The sequence below is a fragment of the Nerophis lumbriciformis genome, linkage group LG30 (genome assembly GCF_033978685.3).
Source record: "Nerophis lumbriciformis linkage group LG30, RoL_Nlum_v2.1, whole genome shotgun sequence".
Classification (NCBI taxonomy): Eukaryota; Metazoa; Chordata; class Actinopteri; order Syngnathiformes; family Syngnathidae; genus Nerophis; species Nerophis lumbriciformis.
The window spans coordinates 6370087-6397586 of record NC_084577.2 but is presented as its reverse complement, the minus strand read 5'-3'; the positions used below and the strand labels follow the sequence as shown (position 1 = coordinate 6397586).

The 27500-nt window shown below is 37.9% G+C and overlaps 1 protein-coding gene across 2 annotated transcripts in view; it reads left to right on the top strand.

Annotated features, from left to right (window-relative positions):
* The window catches only part of chrd (chordin), a 60912-nt gene that overhangs the window by 13522 nt on the left and 19890 nt on the right, over positions 1 to 27500 (top strand). For both annotated transcript variants that reach the window (XM_061925438.2, XM_061925439.2), the window contains exons 4-16: positions 1 to 150; positions 268 to 385; positions 457 to 544; positions 6201 to 6342; positions 8433 to 8567; positions 10675 to 10760; positions 12053 to 12200; positions 14945 to 15051; positions 18881 to 19160; positions 19250 to 19491; positions 19608 to 19721; positions 22490 to 22681; positions 22796 to 22889. The exon at positions 1 to 150 is cut by the window's left edge and continues 3 nt beyond it. In XM_061925438.2, coding sequence (XP_061781422.2) covers positions 1 to 150; positions 268 to 385; positions 457 to 544; positions 6201 to 6342; positions 8433 to 8567; positions 10675 to 10760; positions 12053 to 12200; positions 14945 to 15051; positions 18881 to 19160; positions 19250 to 19491; positions 19608 to 19721; positions 22490 to 22681; positions 22796 to 22889 — 1896 coding nt within the window. The remainder of the gene's footprint in view (positions 151 to 267; positions 386 to 456; positions 545 to 6200; positions 6343 to 8432; positions 8568 to 10674; positions 10761 to 12052; positions 12201 to 14944; positions 15052 to 18880; positions 19161 to 19249; positions 19492 to 19607; positions 19722 to 22489; positions 22682 to 22795; positions 22890 to 27500) is intronic.

The following is a 27500-nucleotide window of genomic DNA, read 5'->3' as shown; positions in this document are numbered from 1 at the left end:
AGGAGGACAAGAAACTAACAGACCCAATGCTGGACAGCTTTGAGTATTTCCACGAGAAGGGTAAAGGGAAAGACGACCTCCACAAATCTTACAACAACGATAGGTCATACTTGAGCTCAGAGGACATGGGCCCCGGAGAGAGCCGCACTGGTGAGAAAAACACCCGCAGTCGAAATACTGGCTCATTACACACACAAAAAACCTGCCCATTTTTCAACCAAGTATGTGTTCATGACTATATTACTCACTGTCGCTCTCATCTTGCAGAATTTGTTGCACTATTGACAGGAGTGACAGAATCATGGCTGCCCAGCACCAGTGGCGTTGCCAAAGCTCGTTTCTCTCTGACCCGAACGAGCTTGGCCTTCTCCATCACATACCAGAAGTAAACATTTGCTAAGAAGGAGCCAAAGCACCTAATTTTACTTTCATAACGATTATCTGCTGTTCTTACAGAATGGCCCGCCCCGGTATAATCATCTTCTTGGGTTCCGATGGTATCACTGCTTTTGAGTACAAAGTCCCTAAGGGACAGTCGGACATGGTAAGGCTTCATCTTCCATGTGTACGATGTGTGCATGCCTATTTGCTTGTTTCTTGAGAGCGAGAGTAAAAGTTCTCGCATGATGTATGCGCTGACTCTGTGGCTTTCTCTGCCATAACTCAAGCTGCAACATGCAAGCACACAGTGACACTAGCTCTAAACATTCGCCACTCTCGTTGCGATCAACATTTACTCAACTCGCACACAGAAAATGTAACATCTCTGGGTATGTGTCTCAAGTGTGCAACACTGAGTCACATTGAAAATGCAAAGACCGTCCCCGTATATCCATCAACGGTTCTACCCATGTAACAGTAGTATCCCTCGCATGTATGTCCGCATACTCACCAATGTCTTAAACTATCACTACATATTGCTTCCTGCCAAAATACACATATCTCCACATTCCATTTCAGGCAGAACACACAGTGCTGCGAGTCAGGAGCCTCTTAAACACAGGTCCCAGAAATTGGCCTATTATTATTTTTAGATAAATGTCAGTGTCAAACACCAGACGGGCCGTAGAGAAAACACTCCGGCACATTAAAGGAATGAGAGGTGATGAGGGAGTTCGCCGGGGCAAAGCTTTTGGGAAGGAGAAGATTTTTCACACGTTACATCACCGCCTAGCAAAGGGACAAACAGTATCACTAATTAGAATGGAGATTACTCCTGAACTCTTGAGTTATGAGGTGCCGGCACAAGGCCACATTTCTTCACTTGCAACCTGGAGGTTGAAAGAAAAGTCACTAGTTTGATGTATGTATTTTCAGGGCATTGAAGCGATTGCAACTGGACTGCTCTAGCCCTATAAACTAAGGACCTGATTTACTAGAGGTTTGCATGTATTAAAACACATGCAAGCTTGATAGCGCACGGTAGGGATGGGCAATATGGCCTACAATCTATATCGCCATTATATTTTGCAGCCTCCTGCAAAAAAAATACACAGTATATCGCTTAGTATTATTTGGTACGTAAATAACAATTGAATTATTTCAAAACAGGTTACAAATGCTCCTAATAGGGCTGTAAAATATTGTGTCATTTCTGGTTGTATTATTTTCTCAAAATTATTATTAAGCTACTTAATATCTGGCTACTTTGTTGTAATCTGGTTCTAGCTCCAATTCTGTGAAAATGTAATAAGCACATATATTCTTCTGTTGTTTGGATACTTAATATTAGTTTTGGGAAATACAACAAACTGGTGTAACGATCCAATACCAAGTAGGTACAGGGGCAGTAATGGCCATACCAATGCTTACATTGATATTTAAAAATTTCAAGATCGTCAAATGATTAGTGAAGTGAAGTGAAGTGAATTATATTTATATAGCGCTTTTCTCTAGTGACTCAAAGCGCTTTACATAGTGAAACCCAATATCTAAGTTACATTTAAACTAGTGTGGGTGGCGCTGGGAGCAGATGGGTAAAGTGTCTTGCCTAAGGACACAACGGCAGTGACTAGAATGGTGGAAGCGGGGATCGAACCTGCAACCCTCAAGTTGCTGGTACGGCCACTCTACCAACCGAGCTATACCGCCCCGATTAAATTTGTGACTGAAATTACAATCGGACAAAAACATAGGATGGTGCTGTAACAAAATCACTTAAATATTTAAATAATTCCCTACTTTTAGCTCTGATTTAAATGTTTGCCCTCAAAGTCCTCCTGTGTCCAGGGACTTATTTCCTAAGTTTGTAAGCAATAACAAAAATGACAAAAGATTTTGTGATACTAAAAATATTGATCTACACATTGTGGTATCGATTATATACAGCTCTTATACTTATTATTGTTACAGTCCATATTTGTACCGATCCACCCATTTTGTTTACATTCAAGAGCACTAACTTACTGTTAGCGGTTAGCATGGCTTTTTGTATTTTCCTACGGTGTTTAGTGAAGCATGTTTAGCTATTTCTCGTCCTCCTTGTAAGAAACTCAGTTTATTTGCCGCCATGGAGGCGATGATTACTGACTTAGAAGTGACTTTGCACCGCTAGCTCGATAACGAGGAGGCTACATTGCATTCAGGATGCGTGCATTTGCTTGTCACTGCTAAATTTTAGCTAGAATGTGTCATCAATATGCATTATCACAATATACAATAGTATTAAAAGCACCATCGTTGGCAAAATTTACATCATTTATATTGTATATTGTTTATATTGCGCAACCTTCGCGCACGCAAAGCTGATCTACTAAGCTTGTGCGCAGATAATTGCGTCTCTTGAATGAGCAAAAGAGAGAGCGCCATTGATAATGTCATAAATGATGCCATAAATGTGGAGGGATTTTATTGCATCCATGGGACAGTCCGTATACATGCCAAAACCTCTTTAAAATAGGGCGGTGCGCACCACTTTTTAATTTGTTATCAATTGTACACATAGTCTTAGTAGATCACACACAACATGTTGCAACACGTTTGTACACGCTATTTAGCACTTGTTATTTGAATCTGAGTAGTTTAAGCCCTCAGCGTTTCCCACACAAAAGCAATGTATTAGTGTCTGGGGCGGAATCAGGATGTCATCATCACATTATTTGCACAATTTGGCAATTTTTTTAAAGACAAAAAAGGTTAAACACACATCTTTTGGTTATTGTTAGTTATTAGTATCAACTTGTTACATTATATTTGTATGCTTTATTTTTCAATTGTTACTGTTTATTTTGTTGTTACAATGTAACAGACTGCCATTTGTACACCCATGGGTTTATTTACATATATTATTCTGCCCTCCCTGAATTTTGTAATATAGTTTGGCAGATAGGTAAAAAGCCCTTCAAAGTAGATAAAACAACTTCCAACTTGAGGTTGTTTATTTATAGTCTCCGCAATTAAGTTACTGTAAAAATATAAGCACAGAAAGGAAAGTACATTAATGTACATGTGAAGTACACAGAAATGTAGGAACCATGTTAAATCAACAATACAACGTGGCAAAGATGGGAAAAAAAGCAATGCAACTTTACAGGTTAAAGGTTGGCACTAGCTTATTGTGCTCGCTGAATGCAAAAATACATTATATCCAAGATATACACATTGACAGGCTAAAGAAAATTAGCATCACAATTGTTTTAAACTTGTAGAAATATTTAACAAATGAGATTCTAAAAGAACAAAATTGACATAAAACAGCAAAACCATTTTTACTTTGAGGCTAATATTTTACCCAAAATTTGTGAAAACAAATATTGACTGCTAACTTTGCACTTCTAGGCCAGTCGGCTGTACTGCGCTGTCTGCCGACTAGGATAGGATAGACTTTTATTTATCTCACAAGGAGGAAATCATGTGGTTGCAGTGCAGATTTTTATGTATAGTAACAAAAGTAAAACATTATGAAAAACTATAATTAGTACTATAATTAATAATCGCTATTGCACACAAAAGTTTGCATAAATTATAGATAAACACCAACAACACTAACTTAACTTAAAACTAGCTATGGAACCATGTTGCTCAAACCAAACAACATCACTGATTACTGCTCAATGCAGGCTTCATGAGAGCCAACAAACATAATAAAACAACACTTACTGTACAATGTCTGCTTTCACTAGGATGCCAACTGTTAGGATGTTCATATATTCCCATTTAGATGAAGAATGACTCATAATCCTCACAAAGAATAAAGGGGGGTAAAACTAAGGGTCTTTTCGTGTAGTTTGACAAACTCATCGGATTATGTCCTCATCCTTCCACTATCAAGGTGAGAGACATTATTTATGGTCCAGAATAAACTTTCACGAGCTCCGAGGCGAGAAAGCAGCTTACCAGCCGATGTCAACAAAGCAGCCCAAGCAAGTTAGCTCCCTCGGATCATGGCGCTGCTATAAATAGATTGTCTGTGTTAGCGCTTATTGTCTGTGTTAGCGCTTATAATGATAATATCACTAATACTTGGTTAATATTCAAGTTACGAAATTTAAATGGAGTATTGTTGGCGGTTTTTGAATGGTTATTTAGAGGGTTTTATGAGCGGAATAGAGGACCTCTTATTGGCTCCATAGTAAGCAGACTTTTAGGCCCACATTTTGCGCGTTCCCGTAAAGGTAGTGGTGTGCCAATGACTGTTTGCATGTAGGGGTAGTGGGCATAACGAGGAGTTATGACAATATCTGCATAAACTATGTAATATATTACATGTTAGTTTGAATGTTAGTTTGTAATGTTTGCCAGCTAGCCACGCTAGCTAACGTGAGGCTAAAATACTAAATAATAAATACTACTTAAATACTAAAACTTTAAAACTTGCGAATGTGAAAGCATTAACGTTACATACCTTCAAAAAATTCACAAGAGACATCAGTCGTAGATGGCGGCTTCTTCTCCGTGTAGTTCGGTTATTCATCAACCGAAACATGATGAATGTAAAAAAACGATCTTAGCTGTTAACTCTATTGTTGTCGGGTTTGTTGTGTAATGGTGGGACCATAGGGTTTTACAGTACACCGCTACTAATATAGTACTGTGGTACTAATTAATTAAAAACTTACTACTGCCTTTGGAAAACACTCGTAGTCTTTTTTTCATCCAATACAGCATTACCATCGTTGCATCAAATGTAGATAAACATTTAAATAGATCAAAAAGTATTGAAATACATAATAATATACATTTTGGTACCAAACTCTAGGTGGGATGTATGTGCAAACTAACTATGTAGTCGCTTACGTGCCCAGACGTAAACTATGTAGTGACGTAGCAAGTGGTGTCCTAATTTCGAGGGAAGATTACAAAGCTCTACCCCGTTTTACTTAATTTGGAGGGTGTAGTGGTAGTGGGTGAGGGCTAGTGGTAGTGAGTGAGGGGGTGTATTGGGATTGGGCCTTTTAATTACATTTAAATAGAGTTAAAATCCATTTAAAAAAATACATCCATCTTCTTGTCTCTCATTATGATTGTGTACAATAGGCAAAATTCCCCCCAAAAGTGTGGTTCCCCTTTAAGAGACACCATCCTCTGCACACACGTTTTGTAGATCAGCTTTGCGTCTGCTATGAAGTTTACATGTCACATGTTTTTATACACGTAAAACTTTGGTGGATCAGACCCATAATGTACTCAATGTTATATGTAAAACATGATTGAGAGCAGCTCATATATTACTTGGAAGTCAAAGTGTTACCTTGAAGTTAAAAAGGAAGAAAAAACATTGTAGAAAAAAAAACATTGCGAAATGTTTTGATTTGTGGCAGGCTGCAATAAATAAATACACGTATGGTCTATCTGTGTTGGCCCTGCGATGAGGTGGCGACTTGTCCAGGGTGTACCCCGCCTTCCGCCCGATTGTAGCTGAGATAGGCTCCAGCGCCCCCCGCGACCCCAAAGGGAATAAGCGGTAGAAAATGGATGGATGGACGTATGGGAAACACTGAGACTATGGTCCTAATGTAGACGAGAGCTTTCCTATAGTTATTGAGGATTATTTGAAGAAGACTGCGCAGATGAACAGACCGGTTACAGTCGATTCATAAATGCCTAAAAATACAATGACCTGGATGAATGGGGATATTGTTTGGTAGTCTGGTTGGACACATGTTATTCTACAGGCACTGTTTAGAATGGCTTAAATTAGATATCCTAACATTCTTGTTCGCACAGTTTACCTAAGTATATTTGTGTTTTGCATCACATAGATCTGTGGTGTGTGGAAAAACCTGGCAAAGCCTCTCCTGCGACAGCTGCAGAACGAGCAAATGCGCATCAGCATGAGCACGACAACGAACCGACAAGAGGAGGTGGAAGGGAAGATCATCAAACACAGGGCTCTGTTTGCTGGTGAGCCTTTGTGGGACATGTTTGCAATTTAAAATTGCAAACATGACAATGTGCCCATTGTCTTTGCACGAGAGGGTGGAATCAAGACAACTAGAAAGAAAATTAAGTGCACTAAGATTGAGAACTGAATAAATCTTTTTGGATTAACCTTTTAAACCCACTGCACCCCAGGTAGGGGGCAGCATGGTAGTATTTGTGTCGCCATGGTAACTGCTGCGCGACGCTTTTATCAATATACAGATTACCGGTATATACATCCACATTGCTCGAGGAAAAGCTAAAAGCTCAACCAAACCAATTTTAGGAAAACTGAAGACAATCCAAAACCCAATAGGTCTGCACAAAAAAATAGTGATTCACGCCAAACAACAATGTTTGTTTGTACTTAAAAGAGCTGCCTCATTAACAAACTATCTATGCTATTTTACTTCAGAAATCACGCTGCTCTTTTGCTCCCATGAAGGCCCCAGAATTTGTATTAATATCTATCAAAACATCTCTTGGAGACTTACCATAAAGAACAACAGAAATACTTTTAGAATATGTTTTTAACGCAGAACATGACAATAAGGAGTCTAATAATTATTATAACAATAATAAAAATGTGTGATTTATTTAATGCTAGTGCTGTCAAACAGTTAATTTTTAATCAGATTAATCACACTTTTGAATTTTGATTAATTTACATTCATCACAGCAAATTTCTTGTTTGCATAAAATTAGCTTTAAAATGACCCTGATATTTTGACACAAATGCAATTTTAAGTTAGAAAGACATACATAAACATTTAAAAAATAATTTACCTTAATGCACGTCAATTATTTGCTGGAAACGTGGTACCAGTTTTATATAAAGGTCCGTCGGGGTGTATTTACCACAGAGCACACCAATCATAGTCTCCTCACTCATCTTGGCATTGACATAGGTATGTATTGATCTGAACACTGACCGTATTTCAGGTAACCGTTAGAAATAAATTGCGTGATTAATCTGTGTTTTTTAGATGATTAAGATGATTAATGCATCTTTTTTTGGGGATTAATCGCATGAGTTAACATATTAACTTTGACAGTCCAATTTGGAACATAACCACATGGCCCTGACTGAACATGGTGTCTCTCTGTGTTGGAAAAAAAGTGAAGCCCTAAAACAGCAGCGCTAATTGAACATTTAAACTTAAAAAATAAGCGAGCAGTTTGACACCAGCATACGTCATGAAGAGTTACATAAAACAAAACACTAATGATATAAACTTGCAGGTAGGTAGGTAGTAGGTAGGTCTTTATTGTCATTGCACAAGTACAACGAAACTTTGTTTTCAGCACAATCCCATTCAATATTAGACAAACAAACAGTGTACAAGGTTACAGAACAGGAACGCTGATGGGTCGCCACAATCACCCCATAAAAGATGGGAAAAGGTTAAACGCTGGGGGAGGATGAGTGATAAAAAAATACAATCTAGACTGGGCTCCTAAGTGGGCCCAGTCTGGAGTGTGGGAAAAACTCCATAGCAAAGCACATAAACATATTACAACATACAACTCGAGACTTGCAACAGAAGGGAGGGAGTGGGGGCTACGGTGACACCATTCGAAAGCTAACACTTATGAATTTACAGTAACAAGCAAAGTTATTACAGTGCTCTTCACGTTGATACCAAAATTCTTAATCAATTATCAATTATATAGATGCATAGAAACAAAATATTTTGAATATGACTTTCTGTAGCAAATTTGCCCTATTATGGATTATAAGGTTAAAGGTGAAATGTCTTCAACAACCAAGAAAAATTCCAGTCGCCTTGATTCAACTTGTGTCTACTGTGTCTAAAAGATTTTTTATATCGCTTGTGTATTGCAGTATTTATAAATGCTTGATTTATATAGGCTAGTAAGGTAAAGTTTTGTACCTGACAAGTTTCGGCTACTTTGCTTCTGCAGCCTTCATCAGTAGTTCACATCAGTAGGCTAAATGAACCTCTTCAACATACTGTGTATTTACAAAACATCAAAGTTGCTTGAAAATGTGCAAAGAATTGTAATCTACACAATTCCAGTTTAATAACATGCGTACGTGTTGTAAACAGAGACGTTCAGCTCTACGCTGACATCAGAGGAGAACACAGCCATGGGAGGCATCGCCATGTTGACGCTGAGTGACACAGAGAATAACCTCCACTTCATCCTCATCCTTCAAGGCCTCCTCAAACACAAAGACAAAGGTAGAGTTTAAGGGATACAGTAAATTAATTCTGCAAGGGGTTCTCGTCAACGTACAAGTTCTGTTACGACGGCAAGTTTGGGTTTATATCAGAAATTATTCCTAATTTTACACCTACACTAAGTCGCTCACACTGTACACTGAACACATGAATGACATATAAAACAGTAACGAAAACAATAAATACAAAAATTTAACAAAACAATAATAGAAATAGACAACAACTCCTTACGTTTTGGCTTTTGGTGATTTTGCTCACTGATAAGGGCTTTGCAAGAGGGAGAAACCTACTTTAGGAAAGTGTACTGTGCTGCTTCATTGTCCATTTTTTAGGAGAAGATATTTTCTCATGTTTTAAAAGACCATCTTTATTCTCACTGATGGTCGCAGCAATTTAAGAGTTTAGACTAGGTGTGCCCAAACTGTTTAGAGTGAGACCCACACATTAACAAAATCGAAGGACACAGAGGCATTTTCAATATTTTTCACTTTCAAAATAAGTATATTATATACATTTTTAAAAAGAAAAAACAGCCTGCATGTCAGCATTGTGTTATGAGTTTCATATTCAAACTTTTTCTCTTTCCATTACACCCGTAGCTCTTTTACTGTACTTTTTATGGGTTTTTGTTTTTTCTTTTTACTAATGGTATTTTTACAATGGGCAAAAAAATGTTTTGCAGGCCGCGAACAGCCCCCGGGTCTAACTTTGGACACTCCTGCTTTAGACAATTTCTACACTTTCTGAGCATTTTATGATTTCTAATATCATTTTCTTTATGTTTGTCGGACTACTTTCAGAAGAGTGTGTCTCACACATGGGAGACATAGCGAAGGGAAAAAGTTAATTAAGATGTAAATTGAAAATGGTCCCACCTCAGTGTAGCGGTGCATGCATGTAACTAGTTATTTTTCCTTTTTGTTGTTAATTGTGTTAATATTTTATGGGAATACGTTGTGACCACAAAAAGTCATAACCAAGGACCACCTGAATATACAGTTTTTTCCAGACTGTAAGGTGCTACTTTTTCTCAAGCTTTGAACCCTGCGACCTATACAAAGGTGCGGCTAATCTCTTGATTTTTCTTCGCTCACGGCTATATTATGGAATTGATTAAGCAAATAAATCAAACAATGTACTAAAATTATCCACTTTAAGAAATTGTTCAAACTCAAAGTGTTTACAAAGTAAAAGAAAGAAGAATCCTGATAAACATCTTGAACCTTGTTAAAAAAGGAAAAAATCTTATTCATCTCATAAAGGATGAATAAAGATATGACTTTTCTGTTTTGTTTGATGAGCCGTTTTACTGCCGTGTTACTGGCACCATTTGGAAACAATTAAGGGATGTGAATAAAGATTTACAAAATATTTCTATGTAAAAATCTCATTTCACATATATATCCACGGTGTGGCTAATATATGAGATTTTTTTTAAATTTTTTGTATTTAGTGGGTGTGGCTTATATACGGGTGCGATTCATAGTCCGGAAAATATGGTAAATTAGTGCTTTCAAACGATTACTTTTTTTTTTTTACATTAAATTAACCATGTTTTTATTATTTTGATTATTCAGTTTTATCACAGTTGCTACAAAAGTGTCTGAGGCCCTTTGCATTGCCGCCAATATACCCCGCTAGCGTTGTTTGTCGTCCATTACGTGTCATTGTCCTGGTAGTGTTCTTGCTGGCCTCAAAACTTATTTTGCTTTTGGAGGGTATTTTAAAGTTGTTGTGCTTCGATGATTTGAGAGTGATCATATGCAAATACAAGATAAATATCAAGGAGTATTATATATTTTCTGTATTTTTAAGCAAAATTAGTCAAAAAGCACACCAGTCTCCTAACTCATCTTTGCACGAGCCTATGCAAACATCAGGTAAACATCCACAGTTAAGTTAAAAGAGCATGTGCAGTCAAAATAAAACGCATGAGTAATCTGCGTTTATATTAATGAATATATTTGGTGATTAATTGCATACGTTAACTTTGACAGCCCAAATATGAATAAAAGCCAAAACAAAGCTTTTTGTCCATTGCTCAATTCATTATGTATGTATGACGATTCTTAAATCTGCAATATAATTTTGGTTTCGTTTTCCGTAGAACCCAGAATTCTGGTTCCCATTCGAGTCCAACTGGTTTACAGGCAACACATCCTCAGAGAGATACGAGCCAACATCACATCTCATGTGAGTATTAAGAAAATACAAATTCCTCAGTCTGCTCTTTTTTTTTCTTTTTTTTTTTTTTTTGCACAAAAATATGTGGGTTTTTTTTTGGTCTGGGCCCTGTTCCTCCACATAGGCCAGCATGTGACAACTGGGTTTCAGTCCATGCTTCAAAATGAATCAGTTGGAGCAGCATGCTCCCCGCCCCCCTCCTCTATTTCCCTTGGAGACGGATGTGGTTCAAACGCAACATTCTAGTCGCTCTTGTCGCCATCTCTCCGATCTCAGTTAACTACTCAAGAGTCATGATAAGAAAAAACTAGATGGAGGGAAACAGGAAAGGAGAGAAAGTGTGTTTTTGTGAGACGGAGGGAGGCACGCTACACAGGATGGACTGCATCCCCACTTCTCACACGTCAGTGGTTTGTGGATTGTGGGCTAAGATGGATGGAGAGAGGAGAGGGGAGGGGGGTGGTTGATGAAAGGAGGGCCTGGTTTTAATTTTGCCAGGAATGGCGTGAAGGACCAATGCATCACTTTCAGGCTTGGCGGTGAGCGTGACCATGTGAGAAGTTTGCCGCATGACTTCTATTTAAGTGTCCTTAAACTCCAGCCACAACGCCAAACATCTGATTCACTGAGAATCAAGCTGAGTAACCAAAGCATCCAAAAACATGCTCCTCATCATCTTAATTTCTCCTTAAAAGTGTGTTTAAAACACACAACAGGTATTTATTGTGTAACTGATATTACTGAAGACTCCATCATGTTTTTACACCGTACTATGCCATCATTATAGCATCCCTTCAGTCCGTTCCCTGCATGGATTTATGATGCATGTTTATTTATACTGAGATGAGGCCCCGGGGTCATAAAAGACCTTTTACCATTTCTTCAATACTCTCGTACATCTGCATTTCTCACTAATACGCCATCATTGTGTAGTGAAATCAGTCTGCTAGGAATTAAAGTCAGCATGAAACTGCAACACAAGACATATTTTTTAAGGCGCTGTTTTATGTGAGTCCTGGGATGCGTTTAACACAGTCGTTTGTGTCCGGAATGATTTCTGAAGACTTGATGCACATGTGGCTTGAGAATTTCTCTGCAGGAGACTTTATTGTCGACTCACTGTTTTGCTTGGCTTTGCTGTGCTTAGCTCATCTTTGTCAAACTTAAACTAAACTGAAAAGGTAATTTAAGTTGGAATCAGACCACCGCTTCGTATTTATTTTCAAGTCTGTTGAAGTTTAAGGACTATTTTTGTCGAATCAGCATCTTCAGTCTTGGCTTACCGTTGTCGATCTGTGCAGGATCCAGACTTTGCAGAGGTGCTGGCGGACCTGAACAGTCGCGAACTCTTCTGGCTGTCTCGTGGTCAGCTGGAGATCACCGTGGCAACACAGGGTCATGACCCCCAGCACATCTCTGGATTCATTACTGGCAGAAAATCATGTGACAGTAAGTACTTCCCACAACTAAAAAAGACTCAATGTGATTGGCTCTTTGTAAAAACTATATGGTTGGTTTTTTTGTGTACTGTTCTATGTGTGTAGAGATGTCCCAATACAACTTTCTTTAACTTCCGATATGATACTGATATTGGAGCCTTGACTATTTGCAGACACCTATATACTGTATATATAAATATATACTCAATATGATATCAACATGAATCATACATAATTATTACTTTACTTTACTTTACTATTTTTTTGTAGTGTGGAATGTTAGAAAAGGTTTGATATGGTAGGTATGAGGAACACTAATTTATTCATTATTAACCGTCTGGAATGGATTTATGCTATCGTTAAGTTTAAGTAGAGTGGTAATTGTTTTTGGTGATACCTAGTGGCCACAATTATTAATTAAACTATGCTCATGATGAAGTAATCTGAAAGATGCGGTCATGTTTGTTACTGGATACAGTCTAATACACTTCTGCCTTTGAGTCTTTATATCTGTAAGTAATATGCAACTATAATTATTTGATACTTGTTTATATTGACAAATCTGGTGTGTCAGATAGCAATGTTGACTTATTACTTATATTTAGCTTGTGTGCTATTGTGTGCTTAGCTGTGGTGTAGCTGTTAGCTCATGGCAGCCTATATACTACCATGTTTTCGTTTTGTAAATTATTCCACTAAAATGCAATAAGATACTAACCTTGTGTGCTTATTGGAGGACTTTTAGATATTCTTTTCAAATTCGTACAACTAATGTCGCTGCAGGACTGCTTCTTTCGGAGCGCTTATATTGCATTGCAGTTTAGATGAAAGTCGATATAATTTGATATTGGATCAATATCAAATCAAGTCAGGTCAAGCTTTATTCATATCGCACATATGAAACAACTTGCCTTGACCCCATGGTGCTATACAGGGCACAAAAGACAATAAAAGCAGAAAATAGCAGCACATTTGTGTTAAATATTGGATCAAGACACTCCTGTTGCAATCTTTAAATTATGGTTTATTTTCTTTCCATTCTTCACACTGCTGTATTATCATGATAAATACATTACTCACAGTTAGGGATGTTCAGCTTTCAGGTAAAATTTGTCAGGGAGAACTTGAAGTGCATACAGGTGAACTTAATCTGACCGTATTTACTTTAACTTTAGCTTTAAACATTTGAATGCACATGTCTATCTCAGCTGAAAGAAAAAATTCAGGTGTGTGATCTATGAATGGACCAATACAGGTCCTGGTTTCAATGAGAATTGATATTAAAGGAATCATCTTCATTATGTTGTTCACCTAACAACTGATCAAGGGTACCTTGCCATTGTAAGGCTTCAAACAGAAGTTCTCAGTGTACCTCAGAGTCACTATCTCCACTTTTCCACAAAAGCTTGTTCTGAGCTGGCTCAAATTAGGTATTTAGAGCTATTGTTTACCATTATCAAATTTCCACAGGGGTTCTGAACTAGAACAGCCTTTTTCTTGGTACCAGTGTGCTTCCAAACACTTGCTGGGCTGAGTGGCGAATTCGCAATTTTTAAGAATATCATATTAGCATGGAATTCGTAAACCCTAGCTGAAGCAGAGCAATGTGTTGGGTTGCATTTTTATCTATGCTTCGTTGTTGAAGTACATGATTGTGGTTAGAGTGCTAATTGCCTGTTGCGGAAAATGAAAATGGTGTAGAATCAGATTGCGGTAAACATCGGTAAAAGACTGGCTATGAACAAAACCTGCACCATCAAAAAAGTTTGCTGCAGTGGAAAAGAGGCACCAGTGTCTTTAGTCGGGTTTGGCACCAAAGCTTGGTCCAAAAATGGCACCGGTGCCAACGTAAACCAGAGTAAACAGACCAAAAACAAAAGGTATCAGTTTCTCATTTTAAATGAACCCCCTGCAATAAATGCTCCATTTTAGCTTCAAATTCCTAATATTCTTAATATTTTGTGAATAGTGTAATATTATTCAAGCCTTTTATTTACCCCGATGGCCCACCAAAACTCTCTGTGTGTAGGTGGTAGGACGGTCGTGGCCCATACACCTCATACAGAACATGAACGTAGGACATACTGTAAGGGTAGTCAGACCTCCTAAAGACTGATTGCTAACTCAAACACACATGCACACACTTATGCCCGAAGGTGGTTTACAGGCTCTTAAGGTCACAGTCTGCTGGACCTGCCAGTCCGTGTCAGTTGTTCCAGCGTTGTGATGTAATGCATGAAGAATTTCAACCCAACACGGTCCTTTAAATCTATCCCCCCTGTCATATTTTCCTCCATCTCTTCTTCTTTCAGTCCGGGCGTATCTTTGTTTTTGTTTTGGCTTTTTCCATCCCCTTTTTCTTTTTCATACAGTGTTATCCCCCTCTGCTCCTAATTTCTTTCAATCCTTTTAATCCTACCACATTCAGCAAGGGTTACCTCATACCAATACTTTGCGTTGGGTGGGTTTTCGTTCATGCACCATATTACCAGATCATATAAGCTCTGCAATATCTCACACAGAATCTGACATATCCCAAAAATGTTTGTTTATTTGAATAAACCCCTTCATTAACTCTGAGTATAAGGTAATGTACCAGCCCCTCGTCTTAACCCTCAACTAAGCAGCAAATTCGACAGTAATCATTGCCTCATTTTGCGTGCTGTCAGACCTAACTGCTGATGCTCTGTGGATGTATGTGTTTAACATCGGTAATCATAGATTTTCATATAAGTTAATTTGTGTGTGATTCAGCCATCCAGAGTGTGATGTCCAGCGGTGATGCATTAACTCCTGGGAAGACTGGAGGCACAGGCTCCGCCGTCTTTAACCTCCACAATAACGGCACACTGGAATATCAGGTATGGATTTTTTTCATCACTTATATTTTTGTTTTATATGACATGTAAAATTTAAACACTGTTCCTCCAAAGCCACAGTGAGCTTTGAGGAAATCAGTAAATAGCAGGATATATAATTAAACCAAAAATTAACACAATAATGAACAGATACAAATGCGATGCCAGATTTTTTGATCTGGTTCCATAGATACTGTACATCTGCATGCTAAAATAAATATAACTATGGCCTTAGACTTTTGCACAGTACTGTGCAAATATACTGTGGATACTGAAAATCAAACTATAGCGCCAAAACTGATGCATGATTAAAGAAAATAGGTCTAGACTAAGGTTGAATCCCAATTCTTCACCTTTACCCTTACGCTTTCGTCTTACGCCTCGAAACTGAGGGCTAAAACCAGGCACGTGCAATGATAGAGCCTTAGTGTTTCTTAAGCACATGCCGTTTTGCCCTGCATAAGAAAAGTGCCCTTTTTCATTCGTTTGGGAATAACAAATACTCTGTCATCAATTTTCCCAAAATCTGTTTTGATACCTGACGGGGCATTTACTTCAGTTCTTGTGAGAATTCACCCCGAGTGTTCACAAGCCTCCACCGCGCCCCCTCCTGTGTGTTGCATACTTTACGTCTTTTCTGACCCGCACTCTCAGACATCAGGTAATAACAGTGTTTGTGCAAATCCCTTGATGTTATTTAGTGCTAAATTAACCACAACATTAGCGCAGCAAAACATATTATGGACCTGATCTCCTAAGAGCCAAATACCACGTGCTAAAGAGCGTGCACACACTATAAAGTTGCCATGTATACACTCCTGCAGCACATTCATGCTATGCTCCTGCCTATGGTGATTTGCTATGATTTGAAAACATGCAGCAGGCATGTACCACATTTATGGGCATTTTAAAAGCAGTCCTGCAGTGTGATCGACAATGGAACTCACTTTTTTAGCGCGCTGAAAATGTGCTCATTGAAGATGCTGGTACCAACTGTGAGCATGCCCTGGAATGTTCCAGTTGCAAAAAAATGCATATCGCAACAAGTTCTTCATATAGGAGATATGTTAATAATATACCTTTTTATACGAAAAAACACCAGCACAGACCAAAACGTATCAACTGAATTTGTTTTAATCAGCCCTTAAGTCATCTAGCAGCTATACATTTTTTAAATTAAAATGCTGAATAGATGGGATATCTAATATTTTTTATTTTGACAGTCCATATATGTTGACAAGCATACGTAGGACAGAGCATGCAAATTGACAATTTGCATGTACTTTTCAAACTTGGTAAATAAAGACGCAAAACAGCTACCGCAGAACACTTTTAGTGTTAAATCGCTCTGTGTGTGCTAAACAGTTTGATTTGAATTTTCTACTCCTAGTGTTATGGGCATTTGGATGATAAGCATATATTCTGCATTTTCATGATGACAGAAATGTTAAATGGATAGCAATCCTTTTTCTGCTCACTCCTGCAATACGTTTAGTAGATCAGCTTTGCGTGCGCTATCAGGTTTGTATGTGTTTTAATACAAACATTCAGTAAGTCAGGTTCTATGGTTCTACGTTTTATCAAACAATTAAAAAAAAAAGTTGATGCCTTGTCCAGCTATTTGCTGACATTTGTCATGTTTAATAAAGGCAGAGAGAGAGGCAGGCAGAAATTTTAAAGAGAGCTTTACTGTTCGACCACTTACTTCATGTTTTGTTTCATTTAAAATGGTTATTAAGATGGTTATAATGATTTTTGTAATGACAAATGTACAGTAAATCCTAAGTTAAGCTACATGACAGTCTGGTCAGGTACAATATATTGTGGTATATTATTAGTATTAACTTTTTAGCTTTATTGCTGTCAGAAAACAGTAAACAATGAATGTGTACTGTGTTGTCAGCTTTATAGATAATTTGTTACTCTCTCTTGATTATTATGCACAGCACGGATTTATTACTTTTGCAAAATAATTAAAAAGCTGATGTAACTCGATCACAACCAGTGTGAACGTGAAAGACTATGTTGGTAAACTAAACTTCCCTGATGCCTAAGTGTGCTAGATACTGAGTTGACAGCTTGGGCTTTTAGCTTGATGCCTAGGGCTACTGAACTTTCATTTGGATGCATGAGGCGTAACAAGTCGGGTTTCAATTACTTGTATTGTCTGTTATTCATTGATTAGCCATGAGGTTATGGATTCAATCACGTTTGTATGTATTTTAGTTAGCAACGTAGCTCAAAAAGTTATAGGCGGATTGTGATAAGACTTTTAGGAAATGTCTAAAATGGGATAAGGAACAACTAATTAGATTTTGGGGACGATCTGGATCACTATCCCCTTGTTGTGCCGCGCAGCAAGCGGCGCAGCCATTGTGGGGAGGAGGCGTGTTGCTCTCTTAAGATCAATCAATCATCAATCAAATATAATTTATTCAACACTTAATCACAGGTGCCTCGAAGGGCTGCACAAACCACAATGACATCACTGGTCTGAACCCACATTCTGGGGGACCGACTGCAATGGATTCCAAGTGGGTACAGTTATTGCAAGTTATTCATGATACACAGCACGGCAGAACAGTGGACAGGGTTTATAGTACATGTGCCTCACAATACGAAGGTCCTGGGTTTGATCCCGGGCTCGGGGTCTTTCTGTTTGGAGTTTGCATGTTTTCCCTGTGACTGCGTGGGTTCCCTTCCTCCCACCTCCAAAAACATGCACCTGGGGATAGGTTGATTGGCAACACTAAATTGGCCCTAGTGTGTGAATGTTGTCCGTCTGTCTGTGTTGGCCCTGTGATGAGGTGGTGACTTGTCCAGGGTGTACCCCGCCTTACGCCCGAATGCAGCTGAGATACGCTCCAGCACCCCCCGCGACCTCGAAAGGGACAAACGGTATAAAATGGATGGATGGGAAGGATTCATGATACTGTGAGAGTCCAGTCTATTGGGGGCAAGCAGAGGATTGTAAGAGGTGTCCATCCAGGTCATAGAGGAGTGGTCCACACTGAGTCATGACTTAGAACAGCTAGTGCATCCTCCTGACTGGTATATCACCAGGGATTATTTATGGCCATCTGGTAACCTTTCCTTACAGGCAGGTAAACTTTTCTAAAACAGAGTCTATCTAAAAGCTACAGTTTATAGATGAGTTTTCACGTGCGACTCAATTGCTTCTACCAAGGTGGTATCTCTGACTGTTGCCAAATAGAAAATGATGTAGAGCCTGCAGACTTTGGGCTATAGGAATCACTAATAAGCCGGCGTTCTTGGAACGTAGGTTTCTGGACGGAACATTGGTTACAATACAATCAGCAAGATAAGATGGTGCTAAACTGTTAAATATTTTGTACGTAAGTAACAACACCTTAAAGTCGCATCTTAAGTGTACCGGTAGCTAGTTCAGATGGGCCAGTTTAGGCGTAATATAATCAAACTTTCTTGTCCTAATCAAAAGTCTAGCAGACACATTTTTAACCAATTACAATCCTTTAAAAGTAGACAAAATAAAAACAACATTCAAAACACGGCAATATTTACGTGGAATAGTAAAGGATTGAATACCTGATAAAGACGTGTCTTCATCATGAAAATCAATAATTCTTATATTTACTTCCATTTATCTGGTTTCTGCTCAACCATGTTTTCGTAACTTTTGGTTACAAGTGTGGTCGGAACTACACTCCGTTTCGAGGACTATACACTGCTTGGCACTTAGCCCTTCCCTTAACATTACAGGTTAATTGGCGCAAAACCAAGGGTGAAGTGCTAAGACAAGGGTAAGAGCAAAAATTGTGATTCAGTCTAAAAACCTATTTCCTCCCTCTAGGTTCAAGTTGCGGGTCTCACCAGCGACGTGGTCGGTCTCACTATTGAGCTGAAGCCACGGCGGCGAAACAAGCGCTCAGTGCTGTATGACCTGACACCAGAGTACAACAAGGCCGCAGGCAGGGCAATGGGCAGCTGGAGTCGCCTTGAGGCCCGCAACATTCACATGCTGCTGCAGAACGAACTCTTCATCAACGTGGCAACAACTCACAACCAAGAGGGAGAGCTGAGGGGCCAGATTAAGGCGCTGCCCTACAGCGGGCTGGAGGCGCCAAGACATGGTATGAATTATTGAAAAATGACTTGCTTGACACAATTGAAGCTATTACACATTAAACCGTCTCATTGAATTGTTGTCTCTCTCCTCTAGAGTTGCCCACCCCTCTGGCCGGACACTTTGTTTCTCCCCCAATTAGAACCGGTGCTTCTGGCCACGCCTGGGTGTCCGTAGACAAATTTTGTCACCTACATTATGAGATTGTTGTGGCGGGCCTCAGCAGGGCAGATGACCTCACGGTGAACGCCCACCTCCATGGCCTCGCTGAGATCGGAGACATGGATGACAGCAGCATCAGTCACAAGAGGCTGCTGACCGGTTTTTATGGATCGCAGGTAAATCACTGCTCAAGTTGAAAGATTAATGTAGCACAAAGTCCACATTCCCAAAAGATAGAGTCAGAATACACAATCTCAGTACCGCTAATACACTCTCATCTTGCCTCTTCTAGGCTCAGGGAGTGTTGAAGGACATCAGTGTTGAATTACTGCAGCACTTGGACCAAGGAACAGCCGTCATCCAAGTCAGTACCAAGCTGAACCCAAGAGGAGAGATCCGTGGACGGGTATGCAAAGTACTACTGTTAAGTAGCAGTGTGAATGCTGAGAAACAAAAACATATATTTTATATTGTTTATTAGTAATTTTCTGACACTCAACCACTTCCATCTCAGCATCAGAATGGTCAGCTCATTTAGTACACGGTTGGTATGCATTGAAACCAGGTTTGTGCAAAATCCCAAATTTGGAATTTCAATTCAATTAATTTGAAGAATTGGAATTTGAATGGAATTGGCTCCACCCCACAGGATGTTGAAGTAGAATTTGAATTATAGAATGTGGGATTCTGTATAGCCAAGTAACAAGAATAATTTGTCACATTTAACAAAGGTTTTGGCCTTTACAAACACGAAAATTAAACACAAATTCCCTTAATTTTGAAGTGTTTTTCCAAAGTTTGAAAGTCACTATCCATGTCTGTAAGTTTTATGCCTACAACATTGGCTTAAATATTTGCATGCTAACACTTAGCATGCTTGCGAGATAGCTCGAAATACACGTATCTGACACTACGCGATTTACTGAGCTGCCCGATCCCTTTGCACATACGCAACATTTGAAAAAACGCATGTGCAAACATAATAACTTCTTGCCGTGCTACCTGAGGAGTACGACTTTGAGACGTAAAAAATATGACAAAAATAAGCAAAGTATGTTTATCCAAAGTTTTAGGATAATGAAACAAACTTTTAAAAAATGCAGCATTGGAAATTAAATAGCTTGAAATGCAAGCGTATTTAGTTGTAACCACCATTATGTCACCTAGAGGCAAAGCTAAGATAAAAACAGCAGCCTAAAATGTTAATAATGAATGATGTGGATGGCTGGATAAAAGTTGTTTTAATATTTAAGGTGTAGACGTCGATTAGTTGAGATTATCAGATAATATTTTTGCTAACCGTTGTTTTAAAAAAGTTAGTCAAATGCCTATATTTTGGAAAAACTGTCATCAAGTAGGGAACAAAATTTTCTGACAAATCAGGCAGCTCAGTAAATCAAGCAGTGACAATCAATCAATCAATCAATCTTTATTTATATAGCCCTAAATCACAAGTGTCTCAAAGGGCTGCACAAGCCACAACGACATCCTCGGTACAAAGCCCACATACGGGCAAGGAAAAACTCACCCCAGTGGGACGTCGATGTGAATGACTATGAGAAACCTTGGAGAGGACCGCATATGTGGGTAACCCCCCCCCTCTAGGGGAGACCGAAAGCAATGGATGTCGAGTGGGTCTGACATAATCTTCAATCTCCATGACTTTAAATTTTTACACAAAAAATTGGCTAAAATACAAACTTGCTGATATGTAGCATGCTAACTGTTAACTTACTGTAATTTATTTATGTGAATATTAATTACATTATCTGTTTTCTAGAAGAAGTTTTCAATTCTTAATTGTCGATGAAAACATTTTTCCATAGTAAATGTGTCTACTGAGGTTCACAGTAAAATATTTCTATATACAATGTTTTGTATGGAATATACTGTAAAGCATATTGTACAATCCACCAAAATTATCCCTTTGAATTTCATTGAAATTAATGGAATTAAAATTTTACTTTGTTCAATTTCAATTGGAATCGCAGTTCTACTTCCTGTTTGAAACTTCAATTTAAATTCATGGAATTAGATTGACAAAGACATTTCTGCCACTAATTCTCCCTCTGTCTCGTCATTTGTTTCTTGTCAATCTGGGCTATGGTGTAGTTGCACATGCATTAATTGCGTGTGTGTGCTTGGGGGTGTGCCAAGTCCACCGGGGGCGCTACAACCAGGAAATGTTGTCCATAAAAGAACAAACTACACACTGGTACATTGATTGATTGATTGAGATTGAGACTTTTATTAGTAGATTGCACAGTACAGTACATATTCCGTACAGTTGACCACTAAATTGTAACACCCGAATAAGTTTTTCAACTTGTTTAAATAGGGGTCCACGTTAATCAATTCATAGTACAGTCGTTATTGTGGGGACTGAAAAGCAAGCCCAAATAAGCAACCACACGTTAAAAAACAATTCCACCCAAAAAACACAACCCGCGACTAACTAACTTAAAAAAATAAACAAGCCCAACTTTGCTTGTGATTAGCTGGCGTGGCAACACTTGCTGCTAGCAGCTAGGAACTCAGGTTATAACTCATCTCACAGCGACAGTGGATAAAAATAACTAACTATATTAAAAAGCTGATATTGCTGTTCAATGTATATTTTTTTATGTCCATGTCTATGACTCAACATCAGCTGGATCACCGTTCGTTAATCGCACAATGAAAAAATGGTGCCGTTAAAGGCACATATCGCGTTCATTTTGACAACACTAATACAAAACCCTCATTAAATAATTCCATATATCTGCCAACAATAATCTCTAAATACAAGAAGAGCTAGATAGACTTGTGAGTCCTTGGTGGCCTCTTGTAAATGTGTTTATGCGTGTGATAGCCCAGTTTGCCCTCACCAGTCCACATAAACGCACACTTTCACAGGTAGCAGGTGTTGCGTCGCTGCAGGAAAGTGTGTTTATGGGGATGCACACACACACACACACACACACACACATACGCCACTGCATAATTATATGCACACATCTTTTGACTACAACCCATCTGGCAGCTGTTAGCAACAGATCCAGCACATGAACGGCAATCTGTTCGCATAGAAGCTTTGCTTAGGAACAACAAAGTTTCTAGTAAGGTGTGGCAAACAAACCACAAATATCCCATCCTCTTTTTTTTATACCATTTTCTATTTAAAAAAAAATCCAGGTCCATGTCCCCAACAACTGTGAGTTTGGGAACAAGGGAGGAGCACAAGAAGCAGAGTTTGATGACCTTTTCGTAAAAGACCCTGAGGAGCTGAAGAAAGATCCTCATACCTGCTTCTTTGAGAACCAGCACCATGCTCACGGATCCAACTGGACTCCCAACTATGACAAGTGTTTTTCCTGCAGCTGCCAGGTAAAGAACAGGAAGCACAGTCAAATGCCACTTTGACAGTTTAAGCCGCAAAAAATCTCTTTCAAGTAGAGAAAAAATGAATTACTTCGGAGACTTTGTTTTTCTTCTTTGTAGAAGCGAACTGTAATCTGTGATCCAGTCATCTGCCCGGTTTTGACCTGCACCCGAACTATCCAGCCAGATGATAAATGCTGCCCGATCTGCGATGGTGAGATTCTCGTTTTACTTCATAAACACTGAAAACTTAATCGTGTAGCCCACAGGGGGTGATATTTTCCTCATAGATTCAATTGTGTTTAACAACTTTTTTTACTACAAATCTAGTGTAGCCCAAAATACTCATATTCCTATTCGGTGAATGGATATCTTAATGCTAAAATTGATACAAGAAAGTGGCAAAATGCTGTATTAACCACAATATAAGACTGTATTTTTTCCCTAGAAAACAAATTGAAAAAGATGTTGTGAACAGGGCCTAGAGCAGGGGTCCGCATGGAAGAAAATCTATTCCCACGCGGGCCGCACTGGTAAAATCATGGCATCAAAACTTTAAAATTAAGACAACTTTAAATTGTTTTCTTTGTTTTACTTTGGCCAAAAATAGAACAAACACATTCTGAAAATGTTCATATTACAAAAAATCCTCTTGGCAAAACACTTCAAATTGGTGGAAAATTCTGAGGAAAAAATTGGTGCATTTTCAGAAAAAACATGAAGAACACAATGAACTTAAACTTTGTCTCAGTGTTTTAACAAAGTCATTCAACTTTAAGCAGTTATATACAGGATTCTCATGTTGTCAGTTCACCATTAAAAATGTTTGGAAAAGCAACTGGTTTTGAAATCCGCAAATGCCCCAACACATTCATTTATCATCATTCGAATATTAAAATTATAATATAAACAAAACAGTTATCAAAATGACACCATAGCTGAAATCAAGATAACATATCTACAAACTTAACGAATGTGAACATTGTAGATTTTAGTATAACATAAAATAGAACAAACACAACAAATGTAGAAACACAATGGAGTTCAGGGTGTGCATCGTGCATTCAACTAATTGCGAGGGCTGCGCGGAACTCTAACTAGGAAGATGATTGTCAAGTTGACTTAAGTCTTTGCACCTTACCGTTTCGTTATTTTATTTGTTGAGTGGATAATTTACACTGAAAGAAGGTATTGTGCGTCAATACTGCCGCCATCTGCTGCCAGCCAAAACAGGAGCAGCTGATTGCTTGCACCTGCACTGATTGGCGTGGCGGCAGCCAATCCACAGGGCGCTTAAAGTCAGCTGACACGTAATCTTTAAACAGTGTCATGTGTGACGTGGGTTACAATGGACTTGCTATTGCGACATCCTGTGGACACATTTAAAACAGCAGTTTCTTTCATAAAAAAATGCAGCTCATTTTTGTATTTAGCAAACTGATCTTGCGGGCCTGGTAAACCTGTTTGCAGGCCTGATATGGCCCACGGTCCGTACGTTTGACACCCCTGGTCAAGAGGTTTATATTTGCAACTAACAGGCCTTACATATTCTTATGTTTCCTATATATACAGCATGTATAACTAGTAGGGGTGTGGGAAAAAATCGATTCGAATTCGAATCGCGATTCTCACGTTGTGCGATTCAGAATTGATTCTCATTTTTTTTAAATCGATTTTTTTTCATTTTTAATTTAATTTTATTTATTTATTTATTTTATTTTATTTTTTTAATTAATCAATCCAACAAAACAATACACAGCAATACCATAACAATGCAATCCAATTCCAAAACCAAACCCGACCCAGCAACACTCAGAACTGCAATAAACAGAGCAATTGAGAGGAGACACAAACACGACACAGAACAAACCAAAAATAGTGAAACAAAAATGAATATTATCAACAACAGTATCAATATTAGTTACAATTTCAACATAGCAGTGATTAAAAATCCCTCATTGACATTATCATTAGACATTTATAAAAAAAAAGAAAAAAGAACAATAGTGTCACAGTGGCTTACACTTGCATCGCATCTCATAAGCTTGACAACACACTGTGTCCAATATTTTCACAACGATAAAATAAGTCATATTTTTGGTTCATTTAATATTTAAAACATATTTACATTATTGCAATCAGTTGATAAAACATTGTCCTTTACAATTATAAAAGCTTTTTACAAAAATCTACTACTCTGCTTGCATGTCAGCAGACTGGGGTAGATCCTGCTGAAATCCTATGTATTGAATGAATAGAGAATCGTTTTGAATCGGGAAAAAATAGTTTTTGAATCGAGAATCGTGTTGAATTGAAAAAAAAATCGATTTTGAATCGAATCGTGACCCCAAGAATCGATATTGAATCGAATCGTGGGACACCCAAAGATTCACAGCCCTAATAACTAGGGATGGGTACCGAAGTCACTACTTTCATAGGTATCGACCAAAGTCTGTGGTTTCTAAAATCAAACAGTACTGTATTTTGATACCTTTGTTGCACATGATGTCACGTCCGGCTGGTTAAACGGATATTTAAAATTTGAAATCAAAATGATTTTATTTGGGATTTTCCAAAACTGCGTCGTTAAAAACAGGTTTTTGAAAATGTGTTGTAAAATGTGGGTAATATGGTAGTTTTAGAATCCGTGGTAGTGTACAGTATTTGTACACCCTGTGCCATGAAAGGCAGAAGTGTGGATTCTCAGACAGGGTTGCTTTAGAAATGGCATCCGACCGCTTACAGGGTATAGCAACAAGTCAAAAAAATGGTACTTTAAAAACAAAAAATATTATTCACTATTATTTTTTAAATATTTTTTTTAGAAAAAGGTTGCTTTGTATGTATATATATATATATATATATATATATATATATATATATATATATATATATATATATATATATGTATATATATATATATGTATATATATATATGTGTATATATATATATATATATATATATATATATATATGTGTATATATATATATATATGTATATATATATATATATATATATATATATATATAAGGGCTGCAACTAACGATTAATTTGATAATCGATTAATCTGTCGATTATTACTTCGATTAATCGATTAATAATCGGATAAAAGAGACAAACTACATTTCTATCCTTTCCAGTATTTTATTGAAAAAAAACAGCATACTGGCACCATGTCCGTTCAACTTGCCAAATAAAATAAGGAAAATGTTACAAAAATGCACACTTTGGACACCCCTGCTTTAGATAATAACAAATTAAATCGATAAATCTATCGATAAAAAGCAGAGCCTGACGACGCATGCGCGTTTATCACAACTCTTTCGCTCTCTCTGTCTCTCCCCCTCCCTCACGAATGCTGCTGCGAGCACAACTTGTTGTGTTTTTAACCTTCTTAACCCTGAACGTACATTGAAAATACACGTGACCCTAACTCAAAATGCCGGATATTTTAGGCATTTAAGAAACTCCGCCCTGACAGCCCCGCAAAAGAGGACATGTCCGGTGAAAAGAGGACGTATGGTCAGGACGTAGCCCGGTCGCTGTTAGCATGCTATCACCGGACATGTCCTCGTTTGCTAGCATGCTAGCAGCTAACGGGCTACGTCGTGACCATACGTACTCTTTTCCCCGGACATGTCCTCTTTTGCGAAGCTGTCAGGGCAGAGTTTCTCAAATGCCTCAAATGTCCGGCATTTTGAGTATTGTTTACACAACGTGCAGTACGCTACTTAATATGTCCGTGTGGAAACTCGTTCGGCACACCTACGCACCGAAACGAAACCCCTGTGCCGAATCAGTTCGATACAAATACACGTACCGTTACACCCCTATTATTTTGATTATTGTTTCTCAGCTGTTTGTAAATGTCGCAGTTTATAAATAAAAGTAAAAAAAAAAAAAAAAAACGTAGCCTGTGCGCATGCGCATTGCATAGATCCAACGAATCAATGACTAAATTAATCGCCAACTATTTTTATAATCAAATTTAATCGATTAGTTATTGCAGCCCTAATATATATATATATATATATATATATATATATATATATATATATATATATATATATATATATATATATATATATATACACACACAGTGTGTGTGTGTGTGTGTGTATATATATGTATATGTATATGTATATATATATATTTATATATATATATATATATATATATATATATATATATATATATGTATATGTATATATATATATCAGTGTTTCCCCCAGAAAATGTGTTAGTTAATAGGGTGTCTCTCCGTCGCGTGAGGAAGCCTACAATTTTTGGTTGTGTTTTCCGCTGACTGCCGTTATACTATATATATCTCGATATTTTTTCCGTAAAGTAAAAACAATACACAAAACAGTCCTAGTTACCTGAGATACTAAGTATGTCATTATTATGACTTAGTAAGTCAATATTTTGATTTACTAATTTACTAAGTCAAAATAGTGACGTACTAAGTCAAAATAATGACTTAATAAGTCAAATTAATGACTTACTGTAAGTAAGTGTTTGCAATAAGCGTTTGAAAAAAAGAGTTAAGAGTGGGGCCACATGCTGACATATGCTCAACTCATTATGCTTAATTTATTACAGCATTTGGGAAGCCTGTAGTTGATTTTTATTATGTAAATGTTATATTTTTATCAACATGTGATAGCAGGGACCCTGCCATTCAAAACTAGGCTGCTACATTACTAATGATTAATGTAACTATAGCTGAAAAAATAGTGCAATAGGAGAGAATATTCATCCCTGAACACCATGAAGTTCATGTAGGCTTTATGATGCAGTTACATTATTATATCAACTATCAGA